Raw genomic sequence first — 16,817 nt, 5'->3', positions numbered from 1 at the left:
AAGCATTATCATGGTAGGGGTGGTTGTTTTTAAGACATTTAATTGGAAAAACCCTTAATAAAATATACTTCCTTTTATATATTTTCATACGTAGGTTTTCCCACAGGAAGCCTATCAGCAAAATATAAACATTACTATGGTAGGGGTTGTTTTTAAGACATTTAATTGGAAAAACCCTTAATAAAATGTACTTCCTTTTATATATTTTCAAACGTAGGTTTTCTCACAGAAAGCCTGGCAGCAAAATATAAGCATTACCATGGTAGGGGTTGTTTTTAAGACATTTAATTGGAAAAACCCTTAATAAAATGTACTTCCTTTTATATATTTTCATACGTAGGTTTTCTCACAGGAAGCCTAGCAGCAAAATATAAGCAGTATCATGGTAGGGGTTGTTTTTAACACATTTAATTGAAAAAACCCTTAATAAAATGTACTTCCTTTTATATATTTTCATACGTAGGTTTCCTCACAGGAAGCCTAGCAGCAAATTATAAGCATTATCATGGTAGTGGTTGTTTTTAAGACATTTTATTGAAAAAATCCTTAATAAAATATACTTCCTTTTACATATTTTGATTCGTAGTTTTTCTCACAAAAAGCCTAGTAGAAAAATATAAGCATTACCATGGTAGGGGTTGTTTTAAGACATTTAATTGAAAAAACCCTTAATAAAATGTACTTCCTTTTATATATTTTCATACGTAGGTTTCCACACAGGAAGCCTAGCAGCAAAATATAAGCATTACCATGGTAGGGGTTGTTTTTAAGACATTTAATTGGAAAAACCCTTAATAAAATGTACTTCCTTTTACATATTTTGATTCGTAGGTTTTCTCATAGGAAGCCTAGTAGCAAAATGTAAGCATTATTATGGTAGGGGTTGTTTTTAACACATTTAATTGAAAAAACCCTTAATAAAATGTACTTCCTTTTATACATTTTCATACGTAAGTTTTCTCTTAAGAAGCCTATCAGCAAAATATAAGCATTATCATGGTAGGGGTTGTTTTTAAGACATTTAATTGAAAAAACCCTTAATAAAATATACTTCCTTTTATATATTTTCATTCGTAGGTCTTCTCACAGGAAACCTAACAGCAAAATATAAGCATTACCATGGTAGGGGTTGTTTTTAAGACATTTAATTGAAAAAATCAAAACAAATTTTATCCTACCCCAAAGAAGATTCTTTCTTGAGTTTCAGCAAAAAAAAAGGTCTACTTGAGACACAACTTGGAATTCATTTTTCTTCAAGAGCTGTAAGAGATAAGTAGAATTTTGTCTATCAAAAATAATTAGAAAACGGTCAGTCTTCTGGCCTTAACTTGTTATCGATCACCACCATGTCACATATTGGTACTACCAATTTGCCGATAAAAATTCCAAGCACGACTTACTGCACATTGTGAGACATACTTTGGGTTTACTTGTTGTTGACTCAGTTGGCCATGTTGCAAAATTGGAATTATAGTATCAAAATCTTCAGAAGAAAGTCTTCTTTGAGGTATTTTACTGCAGTTAACAAAAGATAAATTAAGAATGAACCGAATAAAATGGACTGGCCAGCTTGCAGTCTAGACCTTAACCCAATAGAACATATCTGAGACATTCTTGGGAGACATTTAAGGGACCATCCTAAGAGTCCGAACAACTTAGAGGGTGTGGAGCATCTTCTACTGGAAATTTAGCAGAATTTGTACCAAAATGAAACTGGAAACCAGATTTTAAGTATGTACAGAAGATGTGGGACTGTCATTCGTAGTAGAGGTGGAAATACCCCATATTAAGTTCAAATTTTTATTTTTTATGAACATTAAATTTTGTTAATTTTTAAGCTTTCCAGAAATTTTTTGTAACGATCACAAATAAAAACCAGTTTTCAGAAAATATTAATAATAATCTATTATTATTGGAGGGGCGCCTTAATTTCTTGGAACAGTGTACATAAAAAGTTATAAACATTTATTTATCATGTAAGTATACTTTAAGGAAGATATTACAAATGATACTGGTAAAGTACACTACTTATCAAAAATAACATTTTGAAACTTATAAAATATGTAATAAGTACATAATATAATCAATATTATTATTATTATTATTATGTATTATATTACATAAAGTTTATATTTTAAAGTAAAAAAGTCAGTTTTTCGTGTTTGACGAAAGGATTTCTACTTTCATTTTCAACAAGATCTACGATTAGACCATTCCAGAATAGATATGTCGACATTTTCATACCTAGGTATTCTCACAGGAAGCCTAGTAGCAAAATATAAGCATTATCATGGTAGGGGTTGTTTTTAAGACATTTAATTGGAAACACCCTTAATAAAATGTACTTCCTTTTATATATTTTCATACGTAGGTTTTCTCACAGGAAGCCTAGCAGCAAAATATAAGCATTACCATGGTAGGGGTTGTTTTTAAAACATTTAATTGGAAAAACCCTTAATAAAATGTACTTCCTTTTATATATTTTCATACGTAGGTTTCCACACAGGAAGCCTAGTAGCAAAATATAAGCATTACCATGGTAGGGGTTGTTTTTAAGACATTTAATTGGAAAAACCCTTAATAAAATGTACTTCCTTTTATATATTTTCATACGTAGGTTTTCTCACAGGAAGCCTAGCAGCAAAATATAAGCATTACCATGGTAGGGGTTGTTTTTAAGACATTTAATTGGAAAAACCCTTAATAAAATTTACTTCCTTTTACATATTTTGATTCGTAGTTTTTCTCACAGGAAGCCTAGTAGCAAAATATAAGCATTATCATGGTAGGGGTGGTTGTTTATAAGACATTTAATTGAAAAAACCCTTAATAAAATGTACTTCCATTTATATATTTTCATTCGTAGGTCTTCTCGCAGGAAGTCTAACAGCAAAATATAAGCATTATCATGGGTAGGGGTTGTTTTTAAGACATTTAATTGAAAAAATCCTTATTAAAATGTACTTCCTTTATACATTTTCATCCGTAGGTTTTCTCATAGAAAGCCTAGCAGCAAAATATAAGCGTTATCATGGTAGGGGTTGTTTTTAAGACATTTTATTGAAAAAATCCTTAATAAAATGTACTTCTTTTTACATATTTTGATTCGTAGTTTTTCTCACAGGAAGTCTAGAAGCAAAATGTAAGCATTATCATCGTAGGGGTTGTTTTTAAGACATTTAATTGAAAAAATCCTTAACAAAATGTACTTCCTTTTATATATTGTCATACGTAGGTTTTCTCACAGGAAGCCTAGTAGCAAAATATAAGCATTATCATGGTAAGGGTTGTTTTTAAGACATTTAATTGAAAAAATCCTTAATAAAATGTACTTCCTTTTATGTATTTTCATACGTTGGTTTTCTCACAGGAAGCCTAGTAGCAAAATATAAGCATTATTATGGTAGGGGTTGTTTTTAAGAAATTTAATTGAAAAAACCCTTAATAAAATGTACTTCCTTTTATATATTTTCATACGTAGGTTTCCACACAGGAAGCCTAGCAGCAAAATATAAGCATTATCATGGTAGGGGTGGTTGTTTTTAAGACATTTAATTGGAAAAACCCTTAATAAAATGTACTTCCTTTTACATATTTTGATTCGTAGGTTTTCTCACCGGAAGCCTAGCAGCAAAATATAAGCATTATTATGGTAGGGGTTGTTTATAAGAAATTTAATTGAAAAAACACTTAATAAAATGTACTTCCTTTTATATATTTTCATACGTAGGTTTTCTCTTAGGATGCCTAGTAGTAAAATATAAGCATTACCATGGTAGGGGTTGTTTTTAAGACATTTAATACAAAATAACCCTTAGTAAAATGTACTTCCTTTTAGATACTTTCATACGTAGGTTTTCTCATAGTAAGAATTACCATAGTATGAATTGTCTTTAAGACATTTCATTGAAATAACCCTTAGTAAATTGTACTTCCTAAGTAGAAAAATATATGCAATGTAATAACAAAACTATTCGCGCTAAATGCTTTATTTGGTGAACTCTACAATTTACGACGACGTATTTATTAACTGGCAAATATTACAAACGCGTCCTTGACGGCGTGTTCAAAACGTCGACGCCTAATTTTCATTATCCTCCTCTTTAGGAGGAAACGCATGGTGTATTTATAAATCTGCAATCGTGCCGCGAATGTAAAAGTGTGCGGCGTATGAAAAAAAAAAAAAAGCGAGGCGCAGTTTATAGAAGCGAAATTCGTGTTGGCCAAATCGGTTTGTTTGGTTTCGTTTTCGTTTTGGCCCACTGATACATTTATCGGCGTGTTTGCCTCGATAACGTGGAGAAGGAAAATATTTAAAAAGTGGCGATAGACGATAATGCTTTATAAATACACGGATAATAAATTTATGGGGAAACGGAGATGTTAGAATGTGTTGAAATATGATTTCTCGCAACAAGATAAATGATGGGAAATCACTAATATTTAATCGAAATGAATAAACATTGAATTGTGATAAACTTATGTTTGCAATAGAAAACCATAAGTTGTGGTCAAAGGTATGGAATCATTTTAAGAAACTGATTATTTTTGTTAACCTCGGTTTATTGAAAACTGATGATTAAAAGGAGGTCAATATTTTCAATATTATTTGAGCTTACATTTTTACGTCTACATTGGACAAAAAGGGGAAGAAGATATTACTTCAGTCTTTGTTAAAAATCGAAGTCTTCAAGTCAACATACGTGAATCACTCAATTCATTTTTATATGTTCAACCTTTAGAATAAAACATAACTTAATATTTAAACAAAGAAACAGCAGTTTTAATTTAAAATGACGAATATTTTGTGTCCCAGAGACACTTTTAAATGTGCCTCTTCGCACCAATTCGTTTCATGAGCAAATCCTGTACATTTCTATTTGGTTCCAACATTCGCGCATGCGCTTTAAGGTCGGACCATTGTTTCAACGGTGGGGGAACTGTGACGTGCCTCTGACCAATGAAATAACTCTAAATACCGACACAAACGAAGGACCCGAACATCTCCGATTCTTCGGTTTCAAAAACTACTTGAACTTGTGTGTATTTGATGGATTCAGTGGTGGAAAGGTTTTTAATACTGCATTTTTTTTATTACAATATGGAATAACACAAAGGAATTTATTAACATAAGAAATACCATTGACGTGATGTTTTTTTATTGAATAAATGTGTTTTTCCAGTTTAAATTACTACAACATGTTTGTTGTTGAAGAATTAAACCGTCCAATTATTAATCTGAAATTTATATTTCTAATCAATAAAAATAAATCTAATAAAATGAAAAATATATTAAAAATATTTCATACTTTTAACCACCTTTGTATATTTTAAAATTATAGTACGTAAAATGGATTACACAAATATTGGCCTAGTTTAATTAATTTTTACTTCGTGCCATTAAATTTTATTAAAAATATTTACAAAATTAAACAAATATTTATGACCATAAGTTAAACTTCAACGCTGTATCGATTTTAGAACACTAAAACACCATAATTTTAAATAAATATTTGGACAAGTGGAAAAGAACATCTGCCATTAAACGTTGCTTGTTAAATGCTTATTTATGGTAAAAACAACTATTAATAAAATCAATATTTAATTGATCGAACAGTTGACACCAAATTGAAGAAACTAATGACTTGTGTCGACGTTATTAAGAAAACCTCTATTTATTAACATAATTTATTTCACTAAAAGTTAAATTAAATTAAAAATTAATTGTATAATTAATTAATTAAGAGGCTGTTATTTTTTTATGTGTCCAATAAGACAAAACAATTTCGGGTTCAATAAACAATTTGAGGGAAATCCATTTTTTGGGTCACACCGATAACCTTGAACTTCTTGTTCGAGTGTCGCCTTTGATAACGCAACGAATAAATTAAAAATAATTAGTGTGCTTCAAAATTAATCGTGATTGTTGTCGAAATTTTGTGGATTTTCGTCGCCGTCTCGTAGAAGTGTTAGGCGGCGAAATTAAGGGGAATTTGTTGGAATTAGAGGCCACAAAAAAATATTTACAGGAAATCCAAGAAATTATTTCGAAAACGAGGCGAATTATTTCCACTTTGCTTCACTTGCGTGGGTCGGGGATTACTTTTGCGAAATGGAATTTGTTGAATAACTGGATTTTTTATTGGTCGACGTGTTTAGCCAGTAAACAAAATTATATGCTCCTCAGTTTTAATCATTTTTTAGAGAAAACAACTGTTTTCATATTTAACTAATATTGATGTTTTAAAATGTACGAAGTTAAACGTAAATAACGAACACCCTGTATAAAATTTGGGTGTGCTAATAATGGTTCCTTACAGGGTAATCCTTAGTTAACGTGCATACCAAAAATGAATTTTGCATTATCAAAATTGAAGGCACATTTAGTTAGATCATCAATCTGTCAAAGTTTTTAGAAAAAAAATTAATAATTTAGAAACTATTGGGATTAGGTATATAACATATTATATTCATTTTATTTGCAATTATATGCAAAATTTAAAAATTAAATATATACAGGGCGTTCCATTGAAAATAACAAAGTTATTGATGTTTAAAGATGCACAAAATTAAACGGAAATAACGAACACCCTGTATAAAATTCGGGAATATTCCTTATAGGGTAAACTTGGTTAACGTGCATGCCAAAAATAAACTTTGTAATTTCAAAATTGAGGGCTTTACAGACATTTTAGTTACATCATCAAACTGACAAAGTTTATTGAAAAAAAATATTAATAACTCAGAAACTATTGGAACTAAGTTATAACATAGTATAACCATTTTATTTGCAATGATATGTAGAATTTAAAAATCAGGTATATACAGAGTGTTCCATTGAACATAACAAAGTTATTGATGTTTTAAGATGCACAAAATTAAATGGAGATAACGAGCACCGTGTATAAAATTTGGGAATATTAATAATGGTTTCTTATAGGGTGATCCTTAGTTAACGTGCAAACCAAAAATGAACTTTACAATATCAAAATTTGAGACATTACAGACATTTTAGTTATATCATCAAACTGACAAAGTTTATTGAAAAAAAATATTAATAACTCAGAAACTATTGGAACTAAGTTATAACATAGTATTATCATTTTATTTGCAATTAAATGTAGAATTTAAAAATTAAATATATACAGGGTGTTCCATTGAAAATAACAAAGATATTGGTGTTTAAAGATGCACAAAATTAAACGGAAATAACGAACACCCTGTATAAAATTTAAAAATATTAATAATGGTTCCTTATAGGGTCGTCCTTGGTTAACGTGCATACCAAAAATGAACTTTACAATATCAAAATTTGAGACATTACAGACATTTTAGTTACATCATCAAACTGACAAATTTTATTGAAAAAAAATATTAATAACTCAGAAACTATTGGAACTAAGTTATAACATAGTATAATCATTTTATTTGCAATTAAATGTAGAATTTAAAAATTAAATATATACAGGGTGTTCCATTGAAAATAACAAAGATATTGGTGTTTAAAGATGTACAAAATTAAACGGAAATAACGAACACCCTTTATAAAATTTAAGAATATTAATAATGGTTCCTTATAGGGTCATCCTTGGTTAACGTGCATACCAAAAATAAACTTTACAATATCAAAATTTGAGATATTACAGACATTTTAGTTACATCATCAAACTGTCAAAGTTTATTGAAAAAAAAATATTAATAACTCGAAACTATTGGAACTAAGTTATAACATAGTATAATCATTTTATTTGCAATTAAATGTAGAATTTAAAAATTAAATATATACAGGGTGTTCCATTGAAAATAACAAAGATATTGGTGTTTAAAGATGTACAAAATTAAACGGAAATAACGAACACCCTGTATAAAATTTAAGATTATTAATAATGGTTCCTTATAGGGTCAACCTTGGTTAACGTGCATACCAAAAATGAACTTTGCAATATCAAAATTTGAGACAGTACAGATATTTTAGTTAGATCATCAATCTGGTAAAGTTTTTGGAAAAAAAATTAATATCTCAGAAACTATTGGGATTAGGTATATAACATAGTATATTCATTTTATTTGCAATTAAATGTAGAATTTAAAAATTAAATATATACAGGGTATTCCACTGAAAATAACAAAGTTATTAATGTTTTAAGATGCACAAAATTAAACGAAAATTACGAGCACCCTGTATAAAATTTAAGAATATTAATAATGGTTCCTTATAGGATGGTCTTTGGTTAACGTGCATGCCAAAAATTAACTATTCAACATCGAAATTGGTGGATTTACAGACATTTTGGTTAGACCACCAATCTGTCAAAAAAATTTCTAAAAAATTAGTAACTCAAAAACTATTTGATTTAGGTATAGGGCATAGTATAGTCATTTTATTTGCAATCACATGTAGAATTTAAAAATGCGAATATAAACAGGGTGTTCCATTAAAAATAACAGAGTTGTTACTTCAGAGGAAACGAGAAATAAAATTTTGTTCAAAACAAATTAGAAAAAGTAGTTAAGTCAAGTTATACATGCTAAATAAAAATTTCAAATCAATACCTTTTCCCGTTCTCCCTAAACTTCTAATGAATAAGTTAGATGAATCACCCTGAATTTATGTCCTGTTTAGAAAAATATATGTGACACTGTATAGAATAAAAAAATTTTGAATTTAATAGTTCATTTATATAAAATATTTGTGATAACCCTGTAACAGGGAAGTTTCGAATACTCAAATTCCGACCGAATGATTACACAAATATAGACTTGTATGCAATGCATTTTCTAATTATTATTATTTTAAAACCTTGTAAATAATTTATAAACATAACGTCATCTTATTTAAATGGACTGTAGATAACCTTGCATTTATTCATTACATCTTCCACGACGCGTAAAACAATTTTTTTAAAACATCAAAGAGAAAGTCTCACTTTGGGTTTAAACTGTGACGAATTCATAAACAAATTGGAACAATTACCAATTCCAAAATAATAAAAAACGAGCAATAACAATATTTACAACCGATAACTAACATATTTGTAGTCAGAACAATGCATTATTTAACACGAACGCACAAAGGAAAATAGAATTTAATTTGCAACAACAACAAACTACGTCCGTAAAGATTCAACGAACAATTTGATGCCGGGGCAGTTCTTTACGAACGCAAAGAAAGACCTTCACGGGAAAAGAATGGCATTCCGTGAATGTTCGAATGCAGATCTTAATCCGATTTAACCCACTTCGTAATAATTGAATTATGCCGGGCTTTAAAACCTTTCATCCATCCGCACCAAGTAGTAATAATTAAATAAACGGTTCACACAAGTCAATTAGCAATATGTTTGTATAGTTTCCGATGCCCCTCCATTAAATTACACAATGGAACAATGCTGCAATGTGCTTTTTGACTTATACATCTCCTTATTAATATTTTTTACGTTGCTGGTTTGTTTATTTTTAGACATTTAAACCGATAAATGAATATACAGTTGTGTTTTTAGGTATTTTTAAGTGTGACCAGTGAATTATATAAATAAAGTGGATAATTTTCTGGTGTTTAAATAATTTCCAACACACATTCCTATGTTAACAGTAAATTTCAGGTAAAACCAGTGAATTTCAACACAAAGTGTTTATGAACAAAACCACACAATCCGCTTACTGTGTGTTCAAAAACCAACAGATTCAGAATCAGTTATTTAAATTCCAACAGTGATTTCGGTTACTTTTACCTATAACAAAACTATCCATTTATTAATATATTTTTTGTTGCTGGGTTCCTTATTTTGGTTAATTAAACTGACAAATTAATTCCCAGTTGCATTTTTAAACATTTTAAAGTGTGACCCAGTGAATTATAAAAATGAAGTGGATAATTTTCTAGTTTTGAATAATTTCCAACACACATTCCAATGTTAACAGTAAATTTCAACTAAAATCTGTAAATTTCATCAAGTTTTCATGAACAAAACTGCACAATTCGTTTACTGGGTGTTCAAAAACTAAGAGATTTAACTCCAATTATTTAAATTTTAGCAGATTTTTTGATAATTTTTTTTCTCTAACATAACTACCCCTTTATTGATATATTTCTTTGATACTGGCTTCTTAATTTTTTGACAATTAAACTGATACATGAATAACCAGTTGAATTTTTAATTATTTTTAAGTGTGTTCAGTGAACTATAGAAATAAAGTGGATAATTTTCTAGATTTGAATAATTTCCAATACATATTCCAATGTTAAAAGTAAATTTCAAGTAAAATCTATGGATTTCATTACAGAGTTTTTATGAACAAAACTGCACAATTCGTTTACTGTGTGTTCAAAAACTAAGAAATTTAACTCCAATTATTTAAATTTTAGTAGAGATTTTGATAAATTTTGTCTCTAACATAACTATCTCTTTATTAACATATTTCTTTGCTGCTGGTTTCTTAATTTTTTGTCAATTAAACTGCTAAATAGATACGCAGTTGAATTTTTAAATATTTTTAAGTGTGTCCAGTGACTTATACAAATAAAGTAAATAATTTTCTAGTTTTGAATAATTTCCAAAACATATTCTATGTTAACAGTAAACTTCAATAACAATCTATGAATTTCATCATAAGGTTTTATGAACAAAACTGCACAACTCATTTACTGTGTTTTCAAAAACTAAGAGATTTAACTCTAATTATTTAAATTTTAGCAGAGATTTTGATAATTTTTATCTCTAACATAACTATTCCTTTATTAATATATTTCTTTGATGCTGGCTTCTTAATTTTTTGTCCATTAAACTGATAAAGTTGAATTTTTAAATATTTTTAAGTGTGTCCAGTGCATTAAACAAGTAAAGTGGATAATTTTCTAGTTTCGTATAATTTCCAATACATATTCCAATGTTAACAGTAAATTTCAACGAAAATCTCTGAATTTCATCACAATGTTTTTATGAACAAAACTACACAACTCGTTTACTGTGTGTTTAAAAACCAGGAAATTTAACTCTTATTATTTAAATTCCAACAGAGATAGTAGTCAGTTTTTTTTTAACATAACTATCCTTTTATTAATATACTTTTTCATTGCGGTTTTCATTATTTTTAGTGAATTAACCTGATAAATGGATACCCTGGTGTATTTTTAATACATTTTTTAGTGTGACCTATGAATTATACAAATAAAGAGGATAATTTTACACTATTTGAACAATTTCCAACACACACAACAGTAAATTTCAGGCGATTCCGGTGAATTTCATCAAAAAATCTTTATGAATAAAATCACTGAACCCGCTTACAATGTATTCAAAAACCAGGAAGTTCAACGACTATTTATATTCCGTCAACGATACCAGCCACAATTTCGTCAAAAAAAATCAGATAACTAACGGCGTAACTGAGGCCGCAGATTTACATAAAACAATTACTTTAGAAATTAATGCGATGAATTATTCAAGTACGTTATTTTCACTTCGCGACTCTTCCCATACCGTCCCACCTTTCTCTGCGGTTCAAAAACGGGCCCGGACTAAAACATTCCTCGAACTTGTTTTCAAACGCAACAACCAAACATAAACAAAAAAAAAATGGGCCGAGTCTTATCTGCGATATTTGTGCGTCCGGTTCAGGAAGTGAGGACTGATGTGTGTGTGTACAAAACAAAGGTTTCACAACGCAAAAACACACTATCGTTTACCCTGAGGATCAGAGTGGCATCAGAATTCAGACGTCGGACACGTGCACAGATAGGATATTTCGGCGTCGCAGTGCCCCGTCCGGTAAATAAAAATAGTGCGGTCAAAGGCCACGCCACCGCAAGATACCAATCGTCCGACGTAAATAAACAAAGCCGAGAACCAACTGCAAAGAGTGAAACAACCGAAACACGGAAATCCCAAGCCCATTTCGTCGTTAGTCGATTCAAAGTTGCGCGTCTCCCAACCGTGCGGCCCGCCAACGCGGAACGACGTTCGAATCGTATTTGAAAAAGTGCGCCGCACACACCTGTGCGAGCGAAATTTCGAAAAACCACCCGAAAAACGGTACTTACAGCATTCCGGAGCATTTGGTGCACACGAACGAGCCGATGGTAACGTTCACATAGGTCGGTCCGCGTTGATTGCAATCGAAACAGTACTTGTTCTGGGGCGACGAGCCCAGTTCGCGGAGCGTCTTTAAGTTTTTCTCGTCCTGCTTTTTACGGGATGACGCCATTGTACGGACACACACTTGCACACGGAAACGTACCAATCTCGACTGACAGCTGATCGCGTTTCTTTTGAACGGTGCCCCGTGCGCGGACGGACGGCGAACTAACTTGGCGGCGTTGCCGGCGTGGCGGAACGGACGGTGGTTCGGGGTTGCGGCGGGCGACGTGGCAACGGCGGAAATATTTTATCGTCGACTCTTTTCATAGAAACTAGTCTCAAAATTATTGTGACTTGGTTGATCATTTATTGTTGTTGTTCTTGATGAATTTCGTGGAAATAAAAGTTTATCATATTACCACATCAAATTTTGAGTTAAATTCTAATTTCTCCATTTTTATCAATATTAAAATTAAGATTATCAACAAATAACATATTTAATAATCATATTTTTTCATATGTATATTCTCAGAATTAATATGACTAACTGGATCATATTTTATTATATTAGTAATAAAAGTTTATATTTTTTTACCAAATCACCTTTTAAATTAAATTTAAATTTCTTCATATTTTATCAATATTAAAATTAAGTCTATCAATAAACAATAAATTCATTAGCCGCATCCTTGGAAATATTTAGTCGTCAATTTTTTTATAGAAATTTTCTCAGAATTATTTTGACTTATATGAACATATATTATTATTTTTCTTTTTATAAATCACAGTAATAAAAGTTTATTCTTTACTCTATTACATTTTAAGTCTAATTCTAATATCTTCAATACCTATCGACAAAAAATAATTTATTTGCCTTTTTTTTCTTGTTAAATATCACAATAATAAAAGTTTATATTTTTTACCAAATCACCTTTTAAATCAAATTCTCATTTCTTCAATTTGATCAATATTAAAATTAAGACTAACAACAAACAATCAGATTATTTACCTTGAAAATATTTAATAATCACATTTTATCCTAAAAATAGTGTCAGAATTATTATGACTTACTTGATTATATTTTATTATTTTCCTTGTTGAATGTCACAGTATTGAATGTTTATATTTTTTCACCAAATCACCTTTTAAGTCACATTCTAATTTCTTCAATTTGATCAATATTAAAATTAAGACTATGAAAAAAAAATTAGTTTCTTTGGCTTAAACCTGAAAATATTTAATAATCACATTTTTTCCTAGAAATAGTGTCAAAATTATTATGACTTACCTGTTCATATTTTATTATATTTCATGTTGAATATTGAATAATATTAAATTATTATGACTTACTTAATCATATATTATTTTTCTTGTTATATGTCACAGTAATAAAAGTTTATATTTTTTACTAAATCACCTTTTAAATCAAATTCTAATTTCTTCAATTTGATCAATATTAAAACTAAGACTAAAAACAAAAAAACAGATTATTTGCCTTAATCTTCATTACATTAAGACTATTGACAAAAATTTAGTTTAATTGCATCAACACTGGAAATATTTAATAATCACATTTTCTCATAGAAATTTTCTCAGAATTGTTCTCAATAATAAAAGTTTATATTTATTACTACATTATCCTTTAAATCAATTATCCATTTATAACAATAAAAGTTATTATTAATTATTACTTTATAATATGTTAATATTTTTTTTGTTTGTCACAGAGATAAAAATGTATATATTTAACTGTCACATTTTAAATTAACGATTATTTCTCTATTTTAATCCGTATTAAAATTAATTTTTGTTGTTGTTCTGTCGAGTGTCACAAAAATAGAAAATAATATATAATTTTTACATTTCAAATTCATATTAAAAATAAAATTATCAATGAAAAACATGTTTTTTATTTTAGTTTCTTTTGAATCTTATAGAAAACAAAAATTATGATTTAGCCATGTCATTTTTTAAATTAAATTCTAATTTACTAAACATTATATAGTTTTCAATAAACATTATAAAATATTACGTTAAACATTATAAAACGTTTTATAACTGTTAATCTATTTTTAATTTCTAATTCAAATTTCTCCATTTTTAAGAATATTAAAATCAAGATTATCAATAAAAAACAAGTTTTGTTTATTTATTTAAATATTGTTTACATATGTTTTTAATCAGTTTTATTTTATTTCAGATATTAATATGATGTTGAAATTTTAGTTTTGATAAAAGTACATTTTTGTAAAATCATATATAATTTATATGGTTATCAATATATAATATCTTATATCAATTCTTATATAAGTTTATTAGTTTATGGCATATAAATAATATTTAAAATAAATATATATATTTAACATAATTTTATATGTAACTTGCATGGATATCACTAAAAATATTTTTAATATTTTTATTACCAATTTACGGCCTCTAATCACATGATTTATATCCTTGTACCAATTCAAATTCAAATCCATTCACTTTATTATTTTCGCTTGACATTTTGACAACAATCCGCTTGGCAAAATCGAAATAGCCATTTCGCCACAAATCAAATATTGCAACCGTAATATTATAATTATCAATTCCACATTAACGGTCATTTACATAAAACTGCATCAAAATAAGGCAATAACCAATAATCGCTAAACTCGAAAACATTTCAGCGCGTCTGAGCGCCTCGTTTCTTTGATGTTTTTCGAATAATCAGCATTGTTTTGAAATCGTACACTGCAATTAATCTCGAATTTTATAATTAACGGAATAATTAAAATTATCGGCGCCGGAGTTCATTGATTTTTAGATTTTTCCTGTTATTGTGCGGCGCCTCAACCCGTTGACCCCTTCAATATCCAAATATGCCAATAATTATGTAATACGTGTATAAACAACGCAATTCGGATTTTGGCATCACGCGACTGCGTTTTTTCAAATAATCAGTTTGGGAAATTATTGTCTCATTGTATTCTTGAAAAACTAACTAATAAATTGAATAATTAATTATTAATATTGAGTATTTAAAATTAGTTTTAAAAAAAGTAAAATAATTAGGTAATAGATGGCGCTGTGATGTAACGTTATATAGATGCAGATTACTGCAACCACAACGACATTTTCAAAAATTTCAATTTTAGGTTAAGTTGTAGCTTAAGTTTACTGAAAAAATTTTCAAAACAAAATGGTAAGCACAAAGATTTTCTACAGTACAATCCACTTAACAACCGTTTTTTTAGTTGCCTTTATCGTTGTTGCGTACGGCCCAAAACCACCCCATGGTAAGAAATCAGGGAAACCGTCAAATTTTTTGCCTAAACTCTGCTTTTTTAGCTCGTGGAATTAAAAAACGGCGAAACGTACAACGGTCACCTGGTGAGCTGCGACAACTGGATGAACATAAACCTCCGTGAAGTAATCTGCACATCCAGAGTAAGTAAATGACTTCCACATTAAAGCTCGTTTCCTAAAGTAAGTTTCTAGGATGGTGACAAGTTCTGGAGGATGCCCGAATGCTACATTCGCGGTAGCACGATCAAATACCTCCGTATACCTGACGAAGTTATTGACATGGTCAAGGAGGAGGCCGTGGTCAAGAACAGAGGACGTGGTGACATGAAATCAGGCAGAGGTGGTGGCCAAAATCAAAGAAACAGACCTGCAGCCAGGGGTATTATTAGTCAGCTCTTTAAAGTATCGCAAGCTGTGATGTGTTTAATTTTAGGCAACTTTGGAGGTGGCCGAGGAGGTGGCAAAGCTGGTGGACAAGGTGGGAGAAATCCACCATTTCAACAAAAGCAGAAACCTAAGCAGTAACTTTTGTAATTTGTTGAATTAGGGCTTTAGACTATATTTATTTGTTTATAGTATAAGCAATTATTTCTTATGTATAAATAAAATATTCTTTTGTAATTATTCTTTTGTATTATTAAGTGAAAAGTGTATTTTATGACATAATTGAATATTAATTCCAAAATATTGAGTCTACAATAATAAAAATAATTCAAATTTTTCTATAAAAAATGTGATCTTTTACTTATTTATTTATTTTTTGTTCCAAGATTCATATAAAATAACACAAATTTATTTGCTTGAGTTGTTTCTGAAATTATTTTCAATTTTTTAATTTTATTTTTTCTTATTTTCTACAATGACTATTGGTAATAAAACAATACTAATTCGTTTATTTTATAAATAATGTAAAGTTGTTAAAGAACAAATTGAAAGTGAGAAGCACAAAATCATCAATAGTGTAGAAAGCTTTATTACTTAAAGCTTGTTTGGGTTTTATTCCTAATTTTGATTTAACAAATTGTACTTATTAAAACATTTCTTTGTTAATTTTTAAATTTTATTATTAATTAACTATTAAAATTTTGATTATGACTATGACTTATTCAAATTTTATTTAATTTCAGCTTTTAATCTAATTTTTATTGTCTCCACTTTTATCCAAATTAAAAAAGAATAACAATAAAAAACAAGTTTATTTGTTACCTAAACCCTGAAAATATTTAATTATTACATCTTTCATAGAAATATTCTCAAATTTTTACTTACTTATTTAACATATTTTATTATTTTTGACAGTAATAGAAGTTAATATTTTTAATTATAATATTTGAAATTAAATTCTAATTTATCCAATTTTATCAATAATAATATTAATTTTAAATAATTTATAAAAAATAAAAATTATATTTTAGCTATGTCATTTTTTAAATTAAATAAAATATATAT

The 16,817-nt window shown here is 28.8% G+C and overlaps 2 protein-coding genes across 2 annotated transcripts in view; one reads left to right on the top strand and one right to left on the bottom strand.

Moving 5' to 3' along the window:
• LOC109604111 (arf-GAP domain and FG repeat-containing protein 1) overlaps nt 1-12,252 on the bottom strand; it is a 67,758-nt gene extending 55,506 nt beyond the window's left edge. Inside the window, exon 1 of the mRNA XM_049966006.1 lies at nt 12,041-12,252. Coding sequence (XP_049821963.1) covers nt 12,041-12,204 — 164 coding nt within the window. The 5' untranslated portion in view covers nt 12,205-12,252. The remainder of the gene's footprint in view (nt 1-12,040) is intronic.
• Nucleotides 12,253-15,123: 2,871 nt separating this feature from the next.
• LOC109605493 (U6 snRNA-associated Sm-like protein LSm4) lies at nt 15,124-15,992 on the top strand. Its single transcript, XM_020022085.2, has 5 exons — nt 15,124-15,264; nt 15,317-15,358; nt 15,411-15,509; nt 15,561-15,747; nt 15,802-15,992. The coding sequence occupies exons 1-5, from the start codon at nt 15,262-15,264 to the stop codon at nt 15,891-15,893; spliced, it is 423 nt and encodes a 140-aa protein (XP_019877644.1). The 5' UTR covers nt 15,124-15,261; the 3' UTR covers nt 15,894-15,992.
• Nucleotides 15,993-16,817: the final 825 nt, after the last annotated feature.

Source organism: Aethina tumida, chromosome 4 (assembly GCF_024364675.1).
Source record: "Aethina tumida isolate Nest 87 chromosome 4, icAetTumi1.1, whole genome shotgun sequence".
Classification (NCBI taxonomy): Eukaryota; Metazoa; Arthropoda; class Insecta; order Coleoptera; family Nitidulidae; genus Aethina; species Aethina tumida.
This window is presented reverse-complemented; position numbering and strand designations above follow the sequence as displayed.